Raw genomic sequence first — 16,602 nt, forward strand, 5'->3', positions numbered from 1 at the left:
TTGACGCGTATTTTATTTTTTGAAGGTGTGGATTGTGTCGTTGCTTTATGTTCGCCTTCAGTGTTTCTCACTTTACTATTGCTTACTTTTCTTACTTCTTTTGGCTCTGGAATATATTCTTTATTGATGGCATGTTTCAATCCCTAGAGAATAAGTCTGGTACAGACGTACTTATGCGAGTTGTCTTCTGCATGTGTGGACGCATTTTGGCTGTTAAAACCGCGTAGATTTCGGATGAAATGCTGGTATTTTGGGTCGCTGAGCGGAGGAGCAGCCGCGTGCTGAGCAGCAGCAGCAGCAGCAGCCATCGAGCCTGCAGCGGCACCCAGAAGTGAACAAAGCGACCCGGAAGCGGTGGTCCGACTGGAGGCAGGCGGACCGAACATCCAGCTTTTATATTCTCGCTGCGCTCCAGACTCAATCTGCAAGCCGGACTACAGGTATTTCTCATGCATGGCTCTCGTCCCCTCCGCCGGTACTGCGTCCGAGCCCGGCGCATCGTCGCGGGCGGACGCAGCCGCTGCCGCTCGGTTCGTTCAAAAGTTGCAGAACGTGTTTGAAAAAACAAAAAGAGAGAAAGTGATATTCGCTAAAAATGGCAACTGCGGCGAGACGCTGGGTTTTTGACCTTGTTTTGCAGGAGCTCCGCGAGCGCCGTGTTTCTGCGCGGTTCTTGTAGGAAGTGTCCGTTTTTTTCGGAGGTGGGCAGGCCGGGCTATTCAAACTGCTATTCGCCGTAAACAATCATTCATGCCTTTGACAAGACAAACACACCTTTGTCTGCAGCTGCGGCCCCTCCACTCATCCCCAACCGCCTCCTCCAAATGCTCCTTAAAAATGTGGGATCTGCAGAATATGGCGTCCCGCCTTATAAAAATAAGGCTGCCATTTTTGTTTCTCTTTTGTCTGGAAATGTTTTAAGGAAACTGTCTGGGGCGCTGTGGGAGGTTCGGCCCGGTCGGCCAGTTCGAGCCCAGACTCCGGTCGGAGGTGGGAAGCGAATCCAAAAGTCAGATTGCAAAAGTTTCAAAGCGACGTTTACTTCATTTTTGGAACAAAAGGAAGCAGCTGAGTGTGAAGTGTAAAAAGTCAAATGACGCCGTTCTACGGGAAGCTGACCTCTCTGCAGCCGTTATGAATGTATAAACAGGGACCAGTTGATCTAAATATGTTTTAATCTTAAGTGTTAAGTCAATTTTCTGTCTACAAACAGCACAAGTCGTGATTGGTGATCAGCCCCTTGGGTCCTTAACTGAGGTGGGAGGAGGCCCCGGGGCAGACCCGGGAGACTATAACACAATATTGACTTGGAGATGCAGTTGTCAGTGGTAGGGATCCAAAGATTATAACAGATGAGTAGTGGGTTGTAGACACTCTAAATCAGAGAAATTGTGGCCCTTAACCTCCATTCATGTGGCCCTCATGAGGTCAGAGCAAAGATTTGAACTCTTACTTTTTACTTACTTTTTTTTTTTTTTTTTAATAAACCTTAAATCATTTTAATTCCGACACATTTTTATATACCTCTTCAAGGTATCTTCGATGTGAGATGTGGCAGGTGAATCTCTAGAGACTCTGCTATGTATGTGAAATATTTACATACTGTAGCGGGAGAGCACTGCATTTAAGAACAGTTCAACTGCGGACGTTTTCAAAAGTTTCAGTTTCAGGTGGCTAACAAACACTGCACCTTACTCCAAATGACCGATTGGGTCATTTCTGTCTCCACGTAAACGACACCTGAGAAAGGTTGGTCATCTCAGGTGAAATTAATAATTATTTCTTATCATTCCGAATGTCACGCTCGGACCAGCGGGTGTTGCTAAGCATCAGCTGCGCCAACAACTTCTCACTTTTCACTTTCATGAGCCTGGAAAACTCTCCATGCTCCATCAAGTGCTGGCGCTTTCAATGGCGTGTTTAACTTGAAGGCGCTTCCCTGCGCAGCATTTTCCTGCACATGTGCTGCAGGATGCAAACTTTACATGACAGATTGAAAGAAGCTCCGCAGGAGATATTCCACTGCTTAGTGAGTACGGAGGAGCGGACGCGTCACAACCAGTGATTGGCATTCACCGATCACGCTGACATCGGCTGATCATGAGATCCATGGGAGCATCCCTACAAAGTACTGATAATAATAGTAATAGTAATATTTACATCTTTACATTATTTATGACCTATAGTGATTATATTTAAATAAAATTAAATAACATGCAGGCTTCTCCGAATATAGGGGACCCCAGTGCGACTAAAGCACTGGGGGTCCCCTGTATTCGGACTTCACTGCTGGGGGGTGTCCCTGGGACAGACTCCGATCTTAATAATAGATGAATGAAATCGTCTGTGCCGGGTTTTACACCTCATTGTTTGCCTCATACTCTTCATGTTCCTAGGATGGCGGAGCCTCGGTTCAATAACCCCTACTTCTGGCCCCCACCTCCCTCCATGCCAGGCCAGGTAAGCTGACCCTGCGACTTGTGTCCATGTGTGAATGTCTTTCAGCCGTGCAGCACCAGTCTGACTCGGGGAACACAGTCCTCATGCGAGCGTTGGTCAGTGGATGCTGACCGGGGTTGTGTGTTGCTTGTGAGGGGAATGACATTCACACACGGTGGCTGTTGTCTGTTGAGCATGACGCGTTAACCGTTGCAGCTGGATAACCTGGTCCTCATTAACAAGATCAAGGAGCAGCTGATGGCGGAGAAGATCCGACCCCTTCACCTGCCGCCTTCCTCTGCGCCGTCCCAGCAGCCCTTGCTGGTGTCCACCTCCTCATCAGATGGGGGCGCTCAACACGGCATGCAGAAGCCGCAGCAGGTGCCGGCCCACCACCCGCAGCCGCAGGGGTCCGGGCAGCCAGATATTGCCCTGCATGCCCGGCCCGCCTCCAGCTCTGGACCAGGTACTGGTTCTAATCTCAGTGAGGCTGAAGCCAGTGTGAAGCTGTGGTGCATTGTTCTGACTCAGAGCCAGAACTTTTTATGGTTGTGTTGTTATTTGTAATTACGCTGCTGTGAGCACAAGCCTTAAAATTGTTTACTACATGATCATTGAATTGAATGGATTTGTGTGTCAAAAACCACCTGACTTTGACCTGCGGACACTGCAGATGGAAGCATGGAGGACAAGGTGGCTGCGAAGGCCAAAGGATTGTGGGAGGACTGGCACATGAGACAGCTCAGCGAGCAGGCAGGTCGCATCAACCATCGATCAGGTAACCGCCACTCCTCAGAACTAGGTTGCAAGAAGGAGACGCTGTAATCCAGACCCAGTATAGACAAGGCTCCGTGTGGTGGGGCCCCTCACGCTGTCAGAAAACTCCAGGGATAGTTTGTAAGGCTGTAATGAAGAGTCAAACAAATGTGAGTTGAGCTTCATGACACAAAATATGTTCCTCAAAATGCAAGAAAATCCTGGTTTGAAACCTGGAATAGTTTTGTAGCTGAGTGCAGAAGCAGCTTTGTCCATTCCCTGAATTTCCTCTGTTTACGTGATGGCGATGCTAGTGCTGAGAGAGGGACGCAGAAGAAGAGACTCCTCCGCTGCTTCCTCTTTCCAGTGGTCCTCAAATTCCACCCCTGTCAATCTTGTGGGTGCCCCAGTGTTTCCCTAGAGTACCTCTCTTTCAATTGGTCCAGCTCGGGACCCGTAACACCTGGACTATCATCGACGGTTGGATTAGTTGCGGGTTCATGAGTCGATGAGTCATGTTGTCATCACTTTCTTCCGTGTGAGTGTGTGGCTTTACCGCGATATGTAACAAGGAGAGAAATGGCTGAGGCTCCAGAGCTGACCCATCAAAAGCACAAGGACATGACCAAAGATCCACATTGAGGTGCAACGTTTGCCAACAAGCAACTGCTTTTCTATTCATAGCTCGCAAAAATTTCCAGAAAAAAAAGAAATCCAGGCTTTAGTTGTTAAATGCTATTTCAGTTTGTGGTACATCACAAAGTTCTAACACTTCAAACTCCCATCTTAGGTCTGGCTCCAACGTCCCGACCTGATAGTCACAACACCTCAGAGGCTCTGACCCCCACCACCCCGACCTCCAGCAGCCAGAACCGCCTTGGTGGCGCTCCGTCAGTCAACATCATCTCCGGGCTGGCGAGCGGTCCTGGCATGGACCACATGAAAGCCGGAGGCCTGGCAGGGCTGCTGGGGCCGCCTCCGAAAGCAACCCGGGGAAGGAAGAAGATCAAGGCTGAGAACTCAACCGGGCCGCTGCTGGTGGTGCCGTACCCGATCCTGGCCGACCAAGGCTGTGTTACTGTAGCGCCCAAAGAGGGAAAGACCTACAGGTAAACACATTCATGGCTTCTAACAGGGTCTGAACTGCGGCATTCATGGAGAACCAAAGTCAAACCAGAGAGCTGCTCTTCTTTCCTTCACCTGTGAAGGGCTTGGATGTCGATCTTCTGCTTGAGAGTGGGTTGTTTCTCCACCCTGACTGTATGGTTCTCTCCTCCCTCAGGTGCAAAGTCTGCCCCCTTACCTTCTTAACCAAGTCAGAGATGCAGATCCACTCCAAGTCCCACACTGAGGCCAAACCTCACAAGTGTCCTCACTGCTCCAAGACCTTCGCCAACGCCTCCTACCTGGCCCAGCACCTGCGCATACACCTCGGCATTAAACCTTACCACTGTTCATACTGCGAGAACTCTTTCCGGCAGCTGTCGCACCTGCAGCAGCACACCAGGTCGGCTCCTCACTCACTCCGCTTTTGCATGAGCTTCAGGTTGAGCTGATCTCTCCAACTCCTCCCTCCTCAGAATCCACACTGGCGACCGGCCTTACAAATGTGCTCACCCCGGATGTGAGAAGGCTTTCACTCAGCTGTCCAACCTCCAGGTGGGTCTACCGCCTGCCCAGTCGCCTGCTCCATATTGAGATCTCACCTTTGTGTTTCAGTCTCACCAGAGGCAGCACAACAAAGACAAGCCCTTTAAGTGTCCAAACTGCTACCGTGCCTACTCCGACTCCGCATCGTTGCAGATCCACTTGTCGGCGCACGCCATCAAAAACGCCAAGGCCTACTGCTGTAGCATGTGCGGCCGCGCTTACACCTCAGTGAGTGGATGGGCTTCCCGAACCCTATTCCCCAACCACTGCTCTGTTTTATTTGACAGTAATGACAACTTTGTCGTTGCAGGAGACTTACCTAATGAAGCACATGTCCAAACACACGGTGGTGGAACACCTAGTGAGCCACCAGTCTCCGCAGAGGACCGAGTCCCCGAGCATCCCCATACGCATCTCCCTCATCTGAGCCGTCCACAGCGGGCTTTCACCACGACAGCTGACACCAGAGGAACAAACAGAGCACAGTGTTGATCTTGAATGTATGACAGCTCGTCCAGCGAAGGTCAGATTTCGGAGCACTTTCGTCAGCCACTAGAATATTCTCTTCCATAAAATGGGTTTCCGAAATTCCCCCCAGCCCCCGGCTCAAAAGAAAAAAGCAAATATTTCTGGGTGTATTTTCATCCAAAGAGAATCTTGAAGCACTTTTAGGCCTTTGTATTATTGGCTCCAATTAAAATGGCGAAACACAGATGCCAGAAGGCCCCGCACGTGGCAGCTAAGAGCACGGATGAACTTGAGGAAGGCAATCGGTGGGTGACAATTGAGCGATAAAAATGATTGTAGTGGCAGAGCTGCGTTCACTCCGGAGGAAAAGGCTGTGTAGAGGGGAGATACAGATTCAATTCAAACAGAAACAGGGTGATATTGCATTTTGAAAGTCAAGTTTAATAAAATAGCTCTAAAAGTATGTTTTAAATTACAATAACAATCAGTATTTTTTCTGTTTAAATAAACCCTGAAATCCCAGAACACAAGCTTTTTTCCTCAAGTGAACGCAAAGCTTCAGAAAGAGATACACTTTGTAGCACCTTTTTAAGATTTGATCAAACGCTCCAGTGCCAATGAAATAAAAAAAAGTTTCATTAAAAAAACAGAAAACAAAAAAAAAATAGTTTTAAGCTCTACAACCCTAAAAAATAATCACTTTTAATCATCGGACCAAGATGTGAAACGACTGTACAGCTCTCCCCTTTTCATTTGCGTTTTCTTTGTCGTCTTTAATAAGCTTTATCCAGTTGGAACTCACTGCAGTATGAATCACGATCCACGAGTCCATATACTCACGTGGACGTGGTCTCTTCCTTTCTTTTATTGTTTGTATTATTACTGTACGCAGTATTTTTATTTTTAGTGTTATGAACTGGTTCACCTCTGGATGGTACTCTTGGGGTCCCCTGCATTCTTCAGGGCACTTACCAAATGGTGCTGCAGTTAAGACGGAACTCAGAAAATGTAAAATACATATACAGTATATAGTATGTTTTCAAGATTAAAAAAAAAAAACGTATTAATTTTCGGCTCTGGCCTGAAAACAAACAAAACATTTACACCAACAACAGACCCTGCCTCTTCTGTCTGTGTGTCGTTTGTTCCATTGGAATTTCCTCTCAAATATTTAAGAATCTGCTTCTTTAAAAGTCATATTTTAACGTTAGAGATGTAGAGAGAGGAGTGCCTAGAGGGAAACAAACACAGAGTAGACTCAGGTCTCTGAACATATGAGGTGGATGCTGTGTTGGATCAGGTTGGAGATCTCATTCTGTGGCGTTGGCTGCGGCTGGTTTCCAAGATTCGCTGTTTGGTTTTTCACATTTGTTGCATTAAAAAGTCTCCTCATGCTGGTAGTGGTGGGTCGATGAGTTGTCATGAAACAGTATTGCAGGGTTGATCAAGCAGTGTCCTAACTTTCAGAGGCCACCAGATGGTGCTCTTGGTTTAGAAACAATTAGAGGTTTCATTGAATTCGTTCTTCAAGGCAAATTTTACAGCAGACAGTGCCATCTGGTGGCCTCTGAAAAGCAGGACGCTGTTTCATGAAACATCTTCCACTCACTACATGATACTGTAGTTTTGTAAAGTTGGTGTTGCAGTTTAAATGCATACTAGAGTTCAAACGTTGAGCACACCACTGAAAGACAACACGCATATCAAAACATTCAAATTATTTTTTCTTTTTGTCTTTTAATACTTCAAAGTCTCAGATTCTTAACTTCTATTTTGAGAACTGACCAAACGACACACAGACCTTCCTCTCGTCTGAGATGAGAGGGAAATGTACATGTTGCTGTTCAATGTTTCTCATTCACAGTTCTCTCTCCTTTTGTTACATTTCCAGTTACGGACTTACTGTAATAATTTTTTAGCCTCTTTGTATGTTATTAATATCTGGTTTATATCAGTTTTTTTTAACATGTAAGCCTTAACTGTTTTATCATCCCAGTATTCTGTCCTGTACACCGTTTTATTTTGATTCCGCATGGAGCTCCTCCCGCTGAGCTGTAACCTGTAAGATAACTGTCTAACCCACGTTCTCTCTGGACGCAAAAAAAAAAGAACTATGACGTAGATTTATTCAACTTTTTCCTGTCTTGCATTGTGGTTTCATATACGGTTTCTAGAATATGCACAACCACGACTGAGAACTTAATGGGGTTATTCATGTTGAGAGTTAAAAAAGCTTTGTATCTTTACCTTGTTTAATAAACAGACTGTTATAAATTCACTTCACCTTTTGTTGTTGCGGAGGAAGCGGTCACCTGTCGTGCCGATCCAACTGTGATGTCATGTGTGGTGCTGGGATTTTGCAGATGTAAACAGAAGTGGACCCAGTTCTGTGTGTGCTTCTGTTTGTCGATGTCTCGCACAAAATGGCTCTGCTGGAGATCTAGGAAGTAGAGGTCACAATGCCAGTGATCGGCTAACCAGTCTCAGCTCCAGGGAAGACCTTGGTCAGTGGAGCGCCTTTCCTGCCACCGAGAGGAACCTCTGATTTCCAGGTGAGTTCAGATGGAAATCCCTGGTTCATTTTACTCTTGTGCTAGTTCACATCACATTCTCTGATTCCAGTCTCCACTCTTCAGCAGGAGATGTGGGAAGGCTCATGACCTCCCGGTGAGTCGGTTTATTTGGTTGATATTTCATGTACATGATGTTTGCTGGCTTCATTTTCTACTGCTGAGCCACAGCACTGTATGACTCACTGTGGAGAAGAGAGGAGATTGACATCAATAAATTCACCTATAGAATATTTACCAACACAAACCTCCACTCCTGGTCCCAATATATTCTTATTTTTCAGTGCAGCGGTGATAAAAACAAGTTTATTTAGAAAAACAAACGTGTATTTACATGATTTTGAAGTGAAACACTGCAACATTTCAGGCACATGAGAGCAGAGAGCAAAGTGGTCCATGATAAAACAAGATTTGAAGTATAAAATAACAGGTGATCTGGAAAGTGTTCACCAATACAGCATTTAAAAAAGCACTTATTGAGATGTTTGAAATGTCTAGAAGAAGATGAAAGATGTGGTGATCGTGCAGGTCTGGAGTAATAAAGAAGGCGTTTGGCTTCTTAAATACTACAGAAATTAATAGTCAGACCCAGAATTCTCTCCAACAAATTCTACAACTGGCTTCCTCTTTTCATAGAAAACACTGTTTAGATTAAAAAAACAAATTGTAAACATGCTCTCCATAAAGTGCTTTGTCAAGAGCTATTATCAAGTACCAGCGGTTCAAATGACCAAATATTAACACTTGATTCTTGAATCCTGAGTGGACCCTAAACATACCGTAAAGTGGCCTGTTGTTCTGAAAGATTGTGCGTCAGCTCTGATGGATTTTTTCCCCCCCTCCCTCACCGCTTGGCACTGTCATCAGGAGCATCTCTCACATCTTTCACATCAGGAGGAACTAGCGGCGAGGCCAGGTTCAGGTAGCCTTGTTCTGCTGAGACCCGCGATCCGTCAGGCGTCCGGTCCACTTTGGCACGGCAGATAGCGTCCAGGATGTCCAGCGTTTCGTAAGAGCTGGACTTGGTGCTAGTGTGTGGTCAGGTGGGAGGAGACCAGTAGCCAATGAGGACATGAAGAGCGAGCCTGATGCCTGAAGAAGAGCTGGATATTTACCTGAAAGCGGTAGACTGCAGCGCGCCGTCACAGAAGGCATCAGTGGAGAGGCCTCTTTTTACGTTCTGCAAAACATAATATGAAGCTTATTTTCCCAAACAACGGGATCTGTAAAGTATATTTTGGCTTCACCTCCAAGCTGTAGAGAGACTGGGCATTCCTCAGGGCTCGCTCTAGGGAACTGACTTGGTTGGACAGCTTCACTGTTCGGTCCTGCAGCTGCCGGTTTTCCACTTCCAAGACGTTGAATCTGACAGACACAATGCCCAGTAATGCCACTGTTTTTGAATATCTTGGGGAAGCGAGTCACTGACCTGTGTTGGAGCGCGGACGCGGCCCTCATGCCGTTGCTGCCCATTTCCTCGGCCTCGCTAATTTGGAGGAGCAGCTCCCTCTTCTCCTCCAGAAGCTTCTCGTTTTCCTCCAGCACCTTGAACACCCGCTCCTTCTCCTGCGTGCCGACAGTCATCACGGCCTGTTCGTGCCGCAGCGCGTGTTTTAGCTCGATAGCAGGACGAGCGTCTGACCTTCAGCGTGAGGCTGTTCGCCAGCGACAGCTCGTTCTCCAGCTTCTGGATGGTTGCGTCCCGTTGGGTGGTGGCTCTGGTGAAGACCTGTTTGGCCTGGCGCATCTTGGTTTTGTGCTGACTCTGCTTTTCGTTGTACTTCCTGGTTGTTAGAGGTAGGTGTTCTGATTCGAATCTCCGAGCTGATGATTCGCGAGTCCTACCTGACGTGCGTGTCCAGCTGAAGGAGAACTTGCTGCAGCTCCTCCTGCGCTCGCTCGCACTCCTGCTGACTGGCTGCCAGCTCCTCCTTCACTCTTTGGCAAGACGTCTGACCTTCTCTTGCCTGGAGAACACATCACTCTAAACACTGAAGATCTGACCTCGAAGTGACTTCTGGTGTTCACCTCCTCTCTGGATTTGTGGAGTTCCGCCTCCAGGAGCGACAGACGGGTGTCCAGCTGTTTGACTCGCTGGACGAGCTCTGCATTCGTGCGGGTCAAAGTTGCCTCCTTCAGCCTCAGGGAGCGGACCTGCTGCTGGAGCTCCTCCTCACGCTGCTCCAGGAGCTTCCTGCAAGAGTCAGAAAGAAAAAGAGCGTTCATTTAGATCTATCAGGTGGTGGTGAGGAAGGTGAGAGCAGATGTGCACCTGGTGATGTGGTCCTCCTGCTGGTGAGCTCTCAGAGCTGACAAAGCGTCAGACAGATCCCTGCTGTCTCTCTCCAGTCGACTGTTCTCGTCAGCCCGAGCTTCCTCCATCCGCAGCTGGTGCTGGGTGTTCTTCAGCTGCTGCTGCAGCTCCACAACCTGCCCACACCTGTTGGTCACTGAATGTCGCAAACCTTTGAGTCTCCTCATGATAGTGGACCTTCTTGTCAGTGGCGATGACCCGAGCTCTCTCCGCCTGCAGTTCCTCCTGCAGACTGCTGGCGGTGCTGCGGTTGGCAGAGCTGCGCGCCAGCTCCAACTCCAGTTCCCGGACCCTGAGCTGATGCCGTTCACAGTCTGCTGTACAAGCTTGGACGCTCTGCTCCAGCTGAACTAATTTGGTCTGGGCTTGGTGCAGCTCGGCGGACAGCTAACAAGAAGAGGAGAAGGATGTGTTGAAGACTAGTAAACACTGCCTACCTCTGGCCACTTACCTTGAGTTTCTCCTGTTCCAGCAGGGTGTTGTGTCGCTTCAGGTCCGTGTTCTTCTCCTTCTCGTAGCGCAGCTCTCGCTCAGCTGAGGTGAAGAGATTCTGCGCCCTCTGCAGGTCCTGCTTCATCTGCTTGGCCTCTTCCGTCTTCTGACTCAGAACCAGGTCCTGAGACTGAAAGAACAGATAGATATTAACATTTTGTTATTCACTTTTTGTGTCTTGGAATTTCAGGCTGTACCTTGATGTGGGTTTGAGCTTCACTGACCAGAGCCTGGAGTGCCAGTTGCTGCTCAGAACCGGACAGTGGCACGTCAGTCTCCTGTGAAAGATGTCCGGTTATGAGTTAAAGACCACAACATTGGGAAGAGAGTGTCTCCTACAGAAGTTGCAGGAAGCTGATGAAGTCTCTGGAGCTCCTCTGAGAGACGCTGGACCTCAAGCTGCAGCAGCTCCCGCTCCCCCTCGGCCACCAGCTTCTTCTGGGCGCTGTCGCTCAGCTCCACATGCAGCTTTGCAACACCCTGCCTCTCTGCAGCCATCTCCTCCCTGATGAGAGTTGAAGGTCACTTCCATCTGACAGAGGGCTGTGAGGCCACCGAACTTGACCCACCTCAGGGTGTGGTGTGCAGACTGAAGGCTGCTGAGTTCCTCTTTGAGACGCTGGTTGGTCTGCTGCAGCTGCTCCACCTGGAAAGTGTTCTGCTGCGGGATCTGTTTACCATCCCTGCAGCGGTCCAGCTCACTCTGGAGACGCAGATGGGCTCGCTCCATCTGGGCCACCTGAGGACCACCAAACAACATCAGCACCACAAAAACAGAAGCCTGTTTCGTCACACCAACCTTTTCCTCCAGAACTCCCTTTTCTCCTTTCACCTGGCTGAGACTCTTGATGAGAGTTTTCCCCTGCTGGCATTCGGTCTGAAGACTGTTGATTTCCAGCCGCAGCTTCTTCAGTTCCCTCTCTCCGATCTGCAGAGCCTAAGGTGCAGAATGTGACTTCCACTGAGTTCAACGGTTGACCGAATGTTCTACCTCTTTGTCTTTCTTCAGTGCCGCCTGGGCCGCACCCAGATCCAGCTCCAGCTGCTTCCTCCACTCCTTCTCCTCTGTCAGTCGAGCTTCCAGCAGAGCGAGTCTCTCCTGGCTGCTGCTGCTGCTGCTCAGGTGCTGCAGACACACCAGACACATACAGTTGGAACTTATCGGCAAAGTCTTCTGCAAAGAAGCCTGAAGTTTTATTTTGTAACAAGACTCCGATATACGTTGACCAGCGGAACAATCTTCTTTGTCCTGGAGCATTTCCAGTCAGGGGAGTCAGCCTCCAACCCTGAGCATGTCTTCATCATTTTTGTCCCTCATGTAGAATCAATTGTGTGAATCAGAGTAAGACATTGACTGTGTTCACTTTCAATATCTTCTCTCACCATCTGAAAGTAGGACTCTGTGGTTTTGCTCTCCTCTCCGTTCCTCAAGACTTTCTCGCTGGCGTCCTGCTTCTTCAGCTCCGCTTCCAGGTTCTTGATCTGTGTGACCAGTTCAGATCCTCACACATCCGATATTAGGGCAGTGAATTCCCCAGCTACCTTTCGGCGCAGACCCTCCAGCTCCCCCTCGTGTCGATGTCGCTCCTCCTTGCTGGCGTTCTGGGCCTCGCCCAACAAGGCCTCCAGCTCCTCGTTCCTCTCCCCTAACTCCTCCATCTCCTTGCGCAGCCTCTGGATCTGTCGCTCCAGCTCTCTCACCTGCACCAGCCGATCCTCCATGGCCGCCTGACACCTGGTGGACAACAAGGCAAGACGTTACAACATCATGAGAACCACCTCAGGGTATATTAATAATCACCGTTTGTGGTTTACATCCTTTTCTTTGGCCTGCGGTTGTTGAGTCTCAGAATCGTCCAGTCCACTCTCTGTGACTGCATCATTTCGCTCCAACTGGAGAGACCAGTCATCAGCTCACTGCTCTTACACAGACTCAGCTTCTTCTCACTTGATCACACCATTAAAAAAAGACAAACCTGAACCAGCAGATTGTTGTTTTCAGCCTCTAACATGAGAACTTTCTCCCTCAGACTCCTGTTCTCTGCGTCCAGCCGTTCACCCTCCTCTCTTGCTTTTTGGAGCTTCACCATATCTTAAGATACAAAAGAATCACTTCAATTGAAAACTTTAAAACTACACCAGTGAGTAAGAAGGTGTTTCACGCATGTAGTCAAACTAGTCAAATGGAATAGAAAAACTGAATTTCATGTGAAAGATTTTCGTCTTCAGCATTACAGGAAATTTTGCTTGAGAGTCAACACTCACCGTTATGCTTCAGTTTCTCCACTTCCTTTCTCAGGAATTCGACTTCGTCGGCTCTTTCTTGGAGCTCCAATCCTGAGAGCAGAAGAAGCAAATGTCGAGAAGTGGAATTAAATCTCTTTTCTTCAATGACTGTAATTGAACTGGAGGTGAGAGCTGACTTGGCATGTCAAAACTTCCTAAAGACTGATTTGAAATGTTTTAAGTGAGACATCATGCAATATAGTTTCATATCTGTTGGAATGATGATGTCATTACAGTAATAAAATAGCAAATTCCACTTACAAATGTTGTTTCCAAATATATATAAACTGGATTTTTAAAACATATATTTGGAACAGTTATTCATCTATATATAAAGATTGTTTGTCATCTGTTTCCTCTGCTTATGCAGGTCAACTCCCTAAGCTGTCAGTTTTCACTTGACAGCTTAGCAGAGCTTCATTCAGATCTCCTGAAATGCCCTGCAGAGGAAACCTCTTAGCTGCTTTCTGGATCTTCAGGCATGACCCAAAACTTGTGGTTTCAGGTGAGAATGGTTATGTTGGTCCACCAGCACATGGAGAGCTTTGAGGAGTTTAAAGATTTTGACTGACGCTTTAATGAAAAATGTTCTAAATACGTACCACTCTGGTGCACGTTGTTACTTTTGGCGACATCTAGCTCATTGGTGAGTCTTCGTATATCCTGATGGGCCATGGCCAGCCTGCTGGACGCCTCCTCCAGGTCACGCTCCAGACGCTGACGCGCCAGACACTCATTGGAGATCTCCTCACTGTGAGCCTAAACAGAAGAAACGAGTGATTGAAGCTGAAGGAGGTGATCTTCACACTGACCAGAGAAGCAAGTAGAGTCATGCAGCTCCCATGTGTGTGTTCAAAAGGGTGAGTACACATCATGCCATCTTGAGCAGAAGTTTAACACCACAGAGAGGAAGAAGAAGATCACCAGATTTGTTTATCTTAACATGTTTAGGGACAGTCACAAAAGTGTGGCCAAGATGGCGGTGGCATCACGTGCGCCTGGAAGAGATCTCCTTTAGAAAATGATTGCTAGAGAACAGACGGTTGGGTGTTAGTGCCTCCTCCGGTGCACTCATGCAAGCCTCCGGAATCCAGACCCCCAAAAAAATCTGTTAATGTGTCGTGTTAGTGACGTCCGGCAGGAACCTACAGGAGTGATATTGTGTTTGCTCGGACCGAACCTGCGCAGCCCAAACAGTTTCTTCCACGGAGGCTGGGACGAAGCCTGCTGACAGTAGAGACCAGTGTGTGCGGAGTCAGAGCATCGTGTCAGAGGAATCACTTCCTACCATCAAAACCTTCTAAGCAAATTGCTTCACCCATAGAACACAGTGATCTGCTCTACAACAGTGGGTTACCTGGACATGACTTGTGTTGCCATTCGGACTCCGCTCTGCGGTGTCCAGCCGCTCCAGCAGCGTCGCCCTTTCAACCAGTAAGTAAGCCACCTGCTCGCTGGGGCTGCTCAGACCCATGTCGCTGAGGTCCTCCTGGGCCAGCAACTCCGCCAGCTCCTTACTCTGAAGTTCTGCGAGACAAGCAGCCATTAAAACAGAGAGCTTTTTTAAAATAAGAACTCGCACGAGAAGAAGTCACCTTGTTGTTGTCTCACGATGTGCAGCTCATGTCGCAGCTCTTCATTCTCCCTTTCATACCCCGCTGTGAGACACTCCCGTTGTTGCAACAGACCTCGGATATGTTCAACATAGTTGTCCACCTGAGAGGTCAAATGGGAGTATTGTGGAGTTGGTTGTGGAGAATTTTATTGTCCTCTCACCTCCTTCAGTTCATTGGCCTGCTGTGCTTGTACGCTGTGAAGCTCCTGCGTGGATGATGAAAGCTTGGCTTCTGTGGTGAGAAGCTGCTTCCAGAGGTGGAGCAGACGCTGGTCTGGACTGGCCTCCGGAGGCAAACCATCTTCTTGGAGCCTTGAAGAGATCTGGCCCAGCACCTGAAGACCCCGCCAGATGATCACAAGGCAAGCATATTACCAGTCAAATAACAAAGATTGTCAGTTTGCATACACAAAAACAATAGCAGTAAATGACCAAGGTCAAGATCAACAAGCCTGTTGAAAGTTCTAGGCTGCAACACATTCAAGTGACGTGCCGGCACTGAACACCTGTTGTTGAATTCAATACTGCACATTGTCGGCTTTGTAACTTGAGCAGACCACCGCCATGAGACTTCACGGCTCGTGTCTGCTCCGACAGCACGCACTGTATTGTAGCCAGCCTGGTATCAGATCTCACGCTGTAGTTAAACATCGAATGAGTTGTGCAACAACACACTTCAAAGAGGCGAACTTCACTTCATATGTAGATATACAGCATAAATACTGTGGTTTTCTTTGTTCTTTACAAGTACTATTAAAACAATTCTTGACAGTTTCAATATCAGTATCAATGTCAACAAATAACAGGTGCTCAAAACTGAACAAAAATAAATGAATAAACCTGATCCTAAAATCCAGGTCAATAAAAATATGGGGTAAATATTGAGCAAATGGCTTTTAAATACCTCTTCATCCTCCATGACGACAAGTGACCAGACACTGCATCTGATCCAAAAAAAACTCAGTGAAGGCTATGGCATTTTTAAACCTTTATTTACAATTGTAGTGTTCCATCCTTGGTATTTTCTTTTGTCCATCGTACCTGAAAGACACCAAACATTTGTGTCAATGAATTGAAGCACAACAGTGAGTAAAAACAATGAAAGTAAATTCATTTTAATCGCATTACACAAAGCCTGGTTAATAATCTAAGTGGCTTTGTTAAAACCTATGAAGGAGAGAGAACCACCGTGCATCACTATTCGTCCCTAACTGTTGTTTTACTTTTTAGCAGCCATTCTCAACAAAATGTCAGACAAGGAGGGGCAAAACGTTTAATGTAGGACAGCAGCATTCCACTACGCTCCACGGACGTTACGGCAAAAACGTTTAACTTGTAGTTTAAAGTGTTGTTTCGTTTGAACGCGGAGGTTATTTTGCACGCAGCTCACACTCGCTAGCGAAGTTAGTTCACTTTATATCGCTAATGCTAACTTACTAGCGGTGGCTACTGCCTACTCCGATGTGCGTTACGGATGACAAATCTGGCGCAAACGCGCGATAGACTCCACATTTAAGATCCTAAATGACACCCGATTACACGTTTGCAAAGTTTTACTCACACTTGCCGAGACAAAAAGCGACAGAACGTTCGGGGCAGGCGTGGTGGAGTCACTGGCTTCTGCGGGAGCCTTGGCAACGGACCGGACCAACTGAGGGTCGCGGGGGTGCCTTCTCGGTAGCAGCCATTTAATTTATGCCGCGTGATTGACAACAATGATAACTTCTTTTAAATAAATAAATAAAGCTGTTTAACACTTGTACCTGTCACCTAAAATATATGGCTGCAATGATTTCTCAGTGACATCTGAATACCATACATGTATGATTTGGTTCGCCCCGTTGTGCTGACCCATAAAACAAACATTTTAATACAGAAAAAAAATCATTTTTGTTATTGTTTAAATAATTTAGTTCGTCGTTTTACTTGTTTTTTTTATTATTCGGTTTCTATTTATATTCATTTATTTATTGTTTTTTTTGTTGTGTGAGAGGAAATTCCAAATACCACAA

The 16,602-nt window shown here is 47.2% G+C and overlaps 2 protein-coding genes across 5 annotated transcripts; one reads left to right on the forward strand and one right to left on the reverse strand.

The window, feature by feature from the left end:
• Window positions 1-81: 81 nt before the first annotated feature.
• znf362b (zinc finger protein 362b) lies at window positions 82-7,685 on the forward strand. Of its 2 annotated transcripts, none has more exons than XM_053848612.1 (9): window positions 82-440; window positions 2,397-2,460; window positions 2,683-2,905; window positions 3,113-3,217; window positions 3,986-4,304; window positions 4,478-4,702; window positions 4,776-4,854; window positions 4,915-5,073; window positions 5,156-7,685. In XM_053848612.1, the coding sequence occupies exons 2-9, from the start codon at window positions 2,398-2,400 to the stop codon at window positions 5,270-5,272; spliced, it is 1,290 nt and encodes a 429-aa protein (XP_053704587.1). In that variant the 5' UTR covers window positions 82-440; window position 2,397; the 3' UTR covers window positions 5,273-7,685. The 2 variants fall into 2 exon arrangements, with proteins under 2 accessions (XP_053704587.1, XP_053704586.1); XM_053848611.1 differs by having other exon boundaries at window positions 83-440; window positions 2,656-2,905.
• Window positions 7,686-8,182: 497 nt separating this feature from the next.
• Window positions 8,183-16,231, reverse strand: ccdc30 (coiled-coil domain containing 30). Of its 3 annotated transcripts, none has more exons than XM_053848608.1 (27): window positions 16,152-16,231; window positions 15,495-15,631; window positions 14,752-14,925; window positions 14,571-14,691; window positions 14,333-14,502; window positions 14,125-14,202; window positions 13,578-13,734; window positions 12,955-13,026; window positions 12,666-12,781; window positions 12,491-12,582; window positions 12,232-12,424; window positions 12,073-12,171; window positions 11,681-11,815; window positions 11,489-11,626; window positions 11,259-11,428; window positions 11,029-11,194; window positions 10,914-10,967; window positions 10,649-10,819; window positions 10,375-10,584; window positions 10,156-10,313; window positions 9,912-10,077; window positions 9,729-9,850; window positions 9,526-9,667; window positions 9,313-9,449; window positions 9,131-9,248; window positions 8,999-9,063; window positions 8,183-8,911 (listed from the first exon to the last, which is right to left on the reverse strand). In XM_053848608.1, the coding sequence occupies exons 2-27, from the start codon at window positions 15,507-15,509 to the stop codon at window positions 8,728-8,730; spliced, it is 3,423 nt and encodes a 1,140-aa protein (XP_053704583.1). In that variant the 5' UTR covers window positions 15,510-15,631; window positions 16,152-16,231; the 3' UTR covers window positions 8,183-8,727. The 3 variants fall into 3 exon arrangements, with proteins under 3 accessions (XP_053704583.1, XP_053704582.1, XP_053704584.1); XM_053848607.1 differs by having other exon boundaries at window positions 10,887-10,967; XM_053848609.1 differs by lacking the exon at window positions 14,125-14,202 and having other exon boundaries at window positions 10,887-10,967.
• Between the last annotated feature and the right edge of the window lie 371 nt (window positions 16,232-16,602).

This window comes from Synchiropus splendidus, chromosome 18 (genome assembly GCF_027744825.2).
Source record: "Synchiropus splendidus isolate RoL2022-P1 chromosome 18, RoL_Sspl_1.0, whole genome shotgun sequence".
Lineage (NCBI taxonomy): Eukaryota > Metazoa > Chordata > Actinopteri > Syngnathiformes > Callionymidae > Synchiropus > Synchiropus splendidus.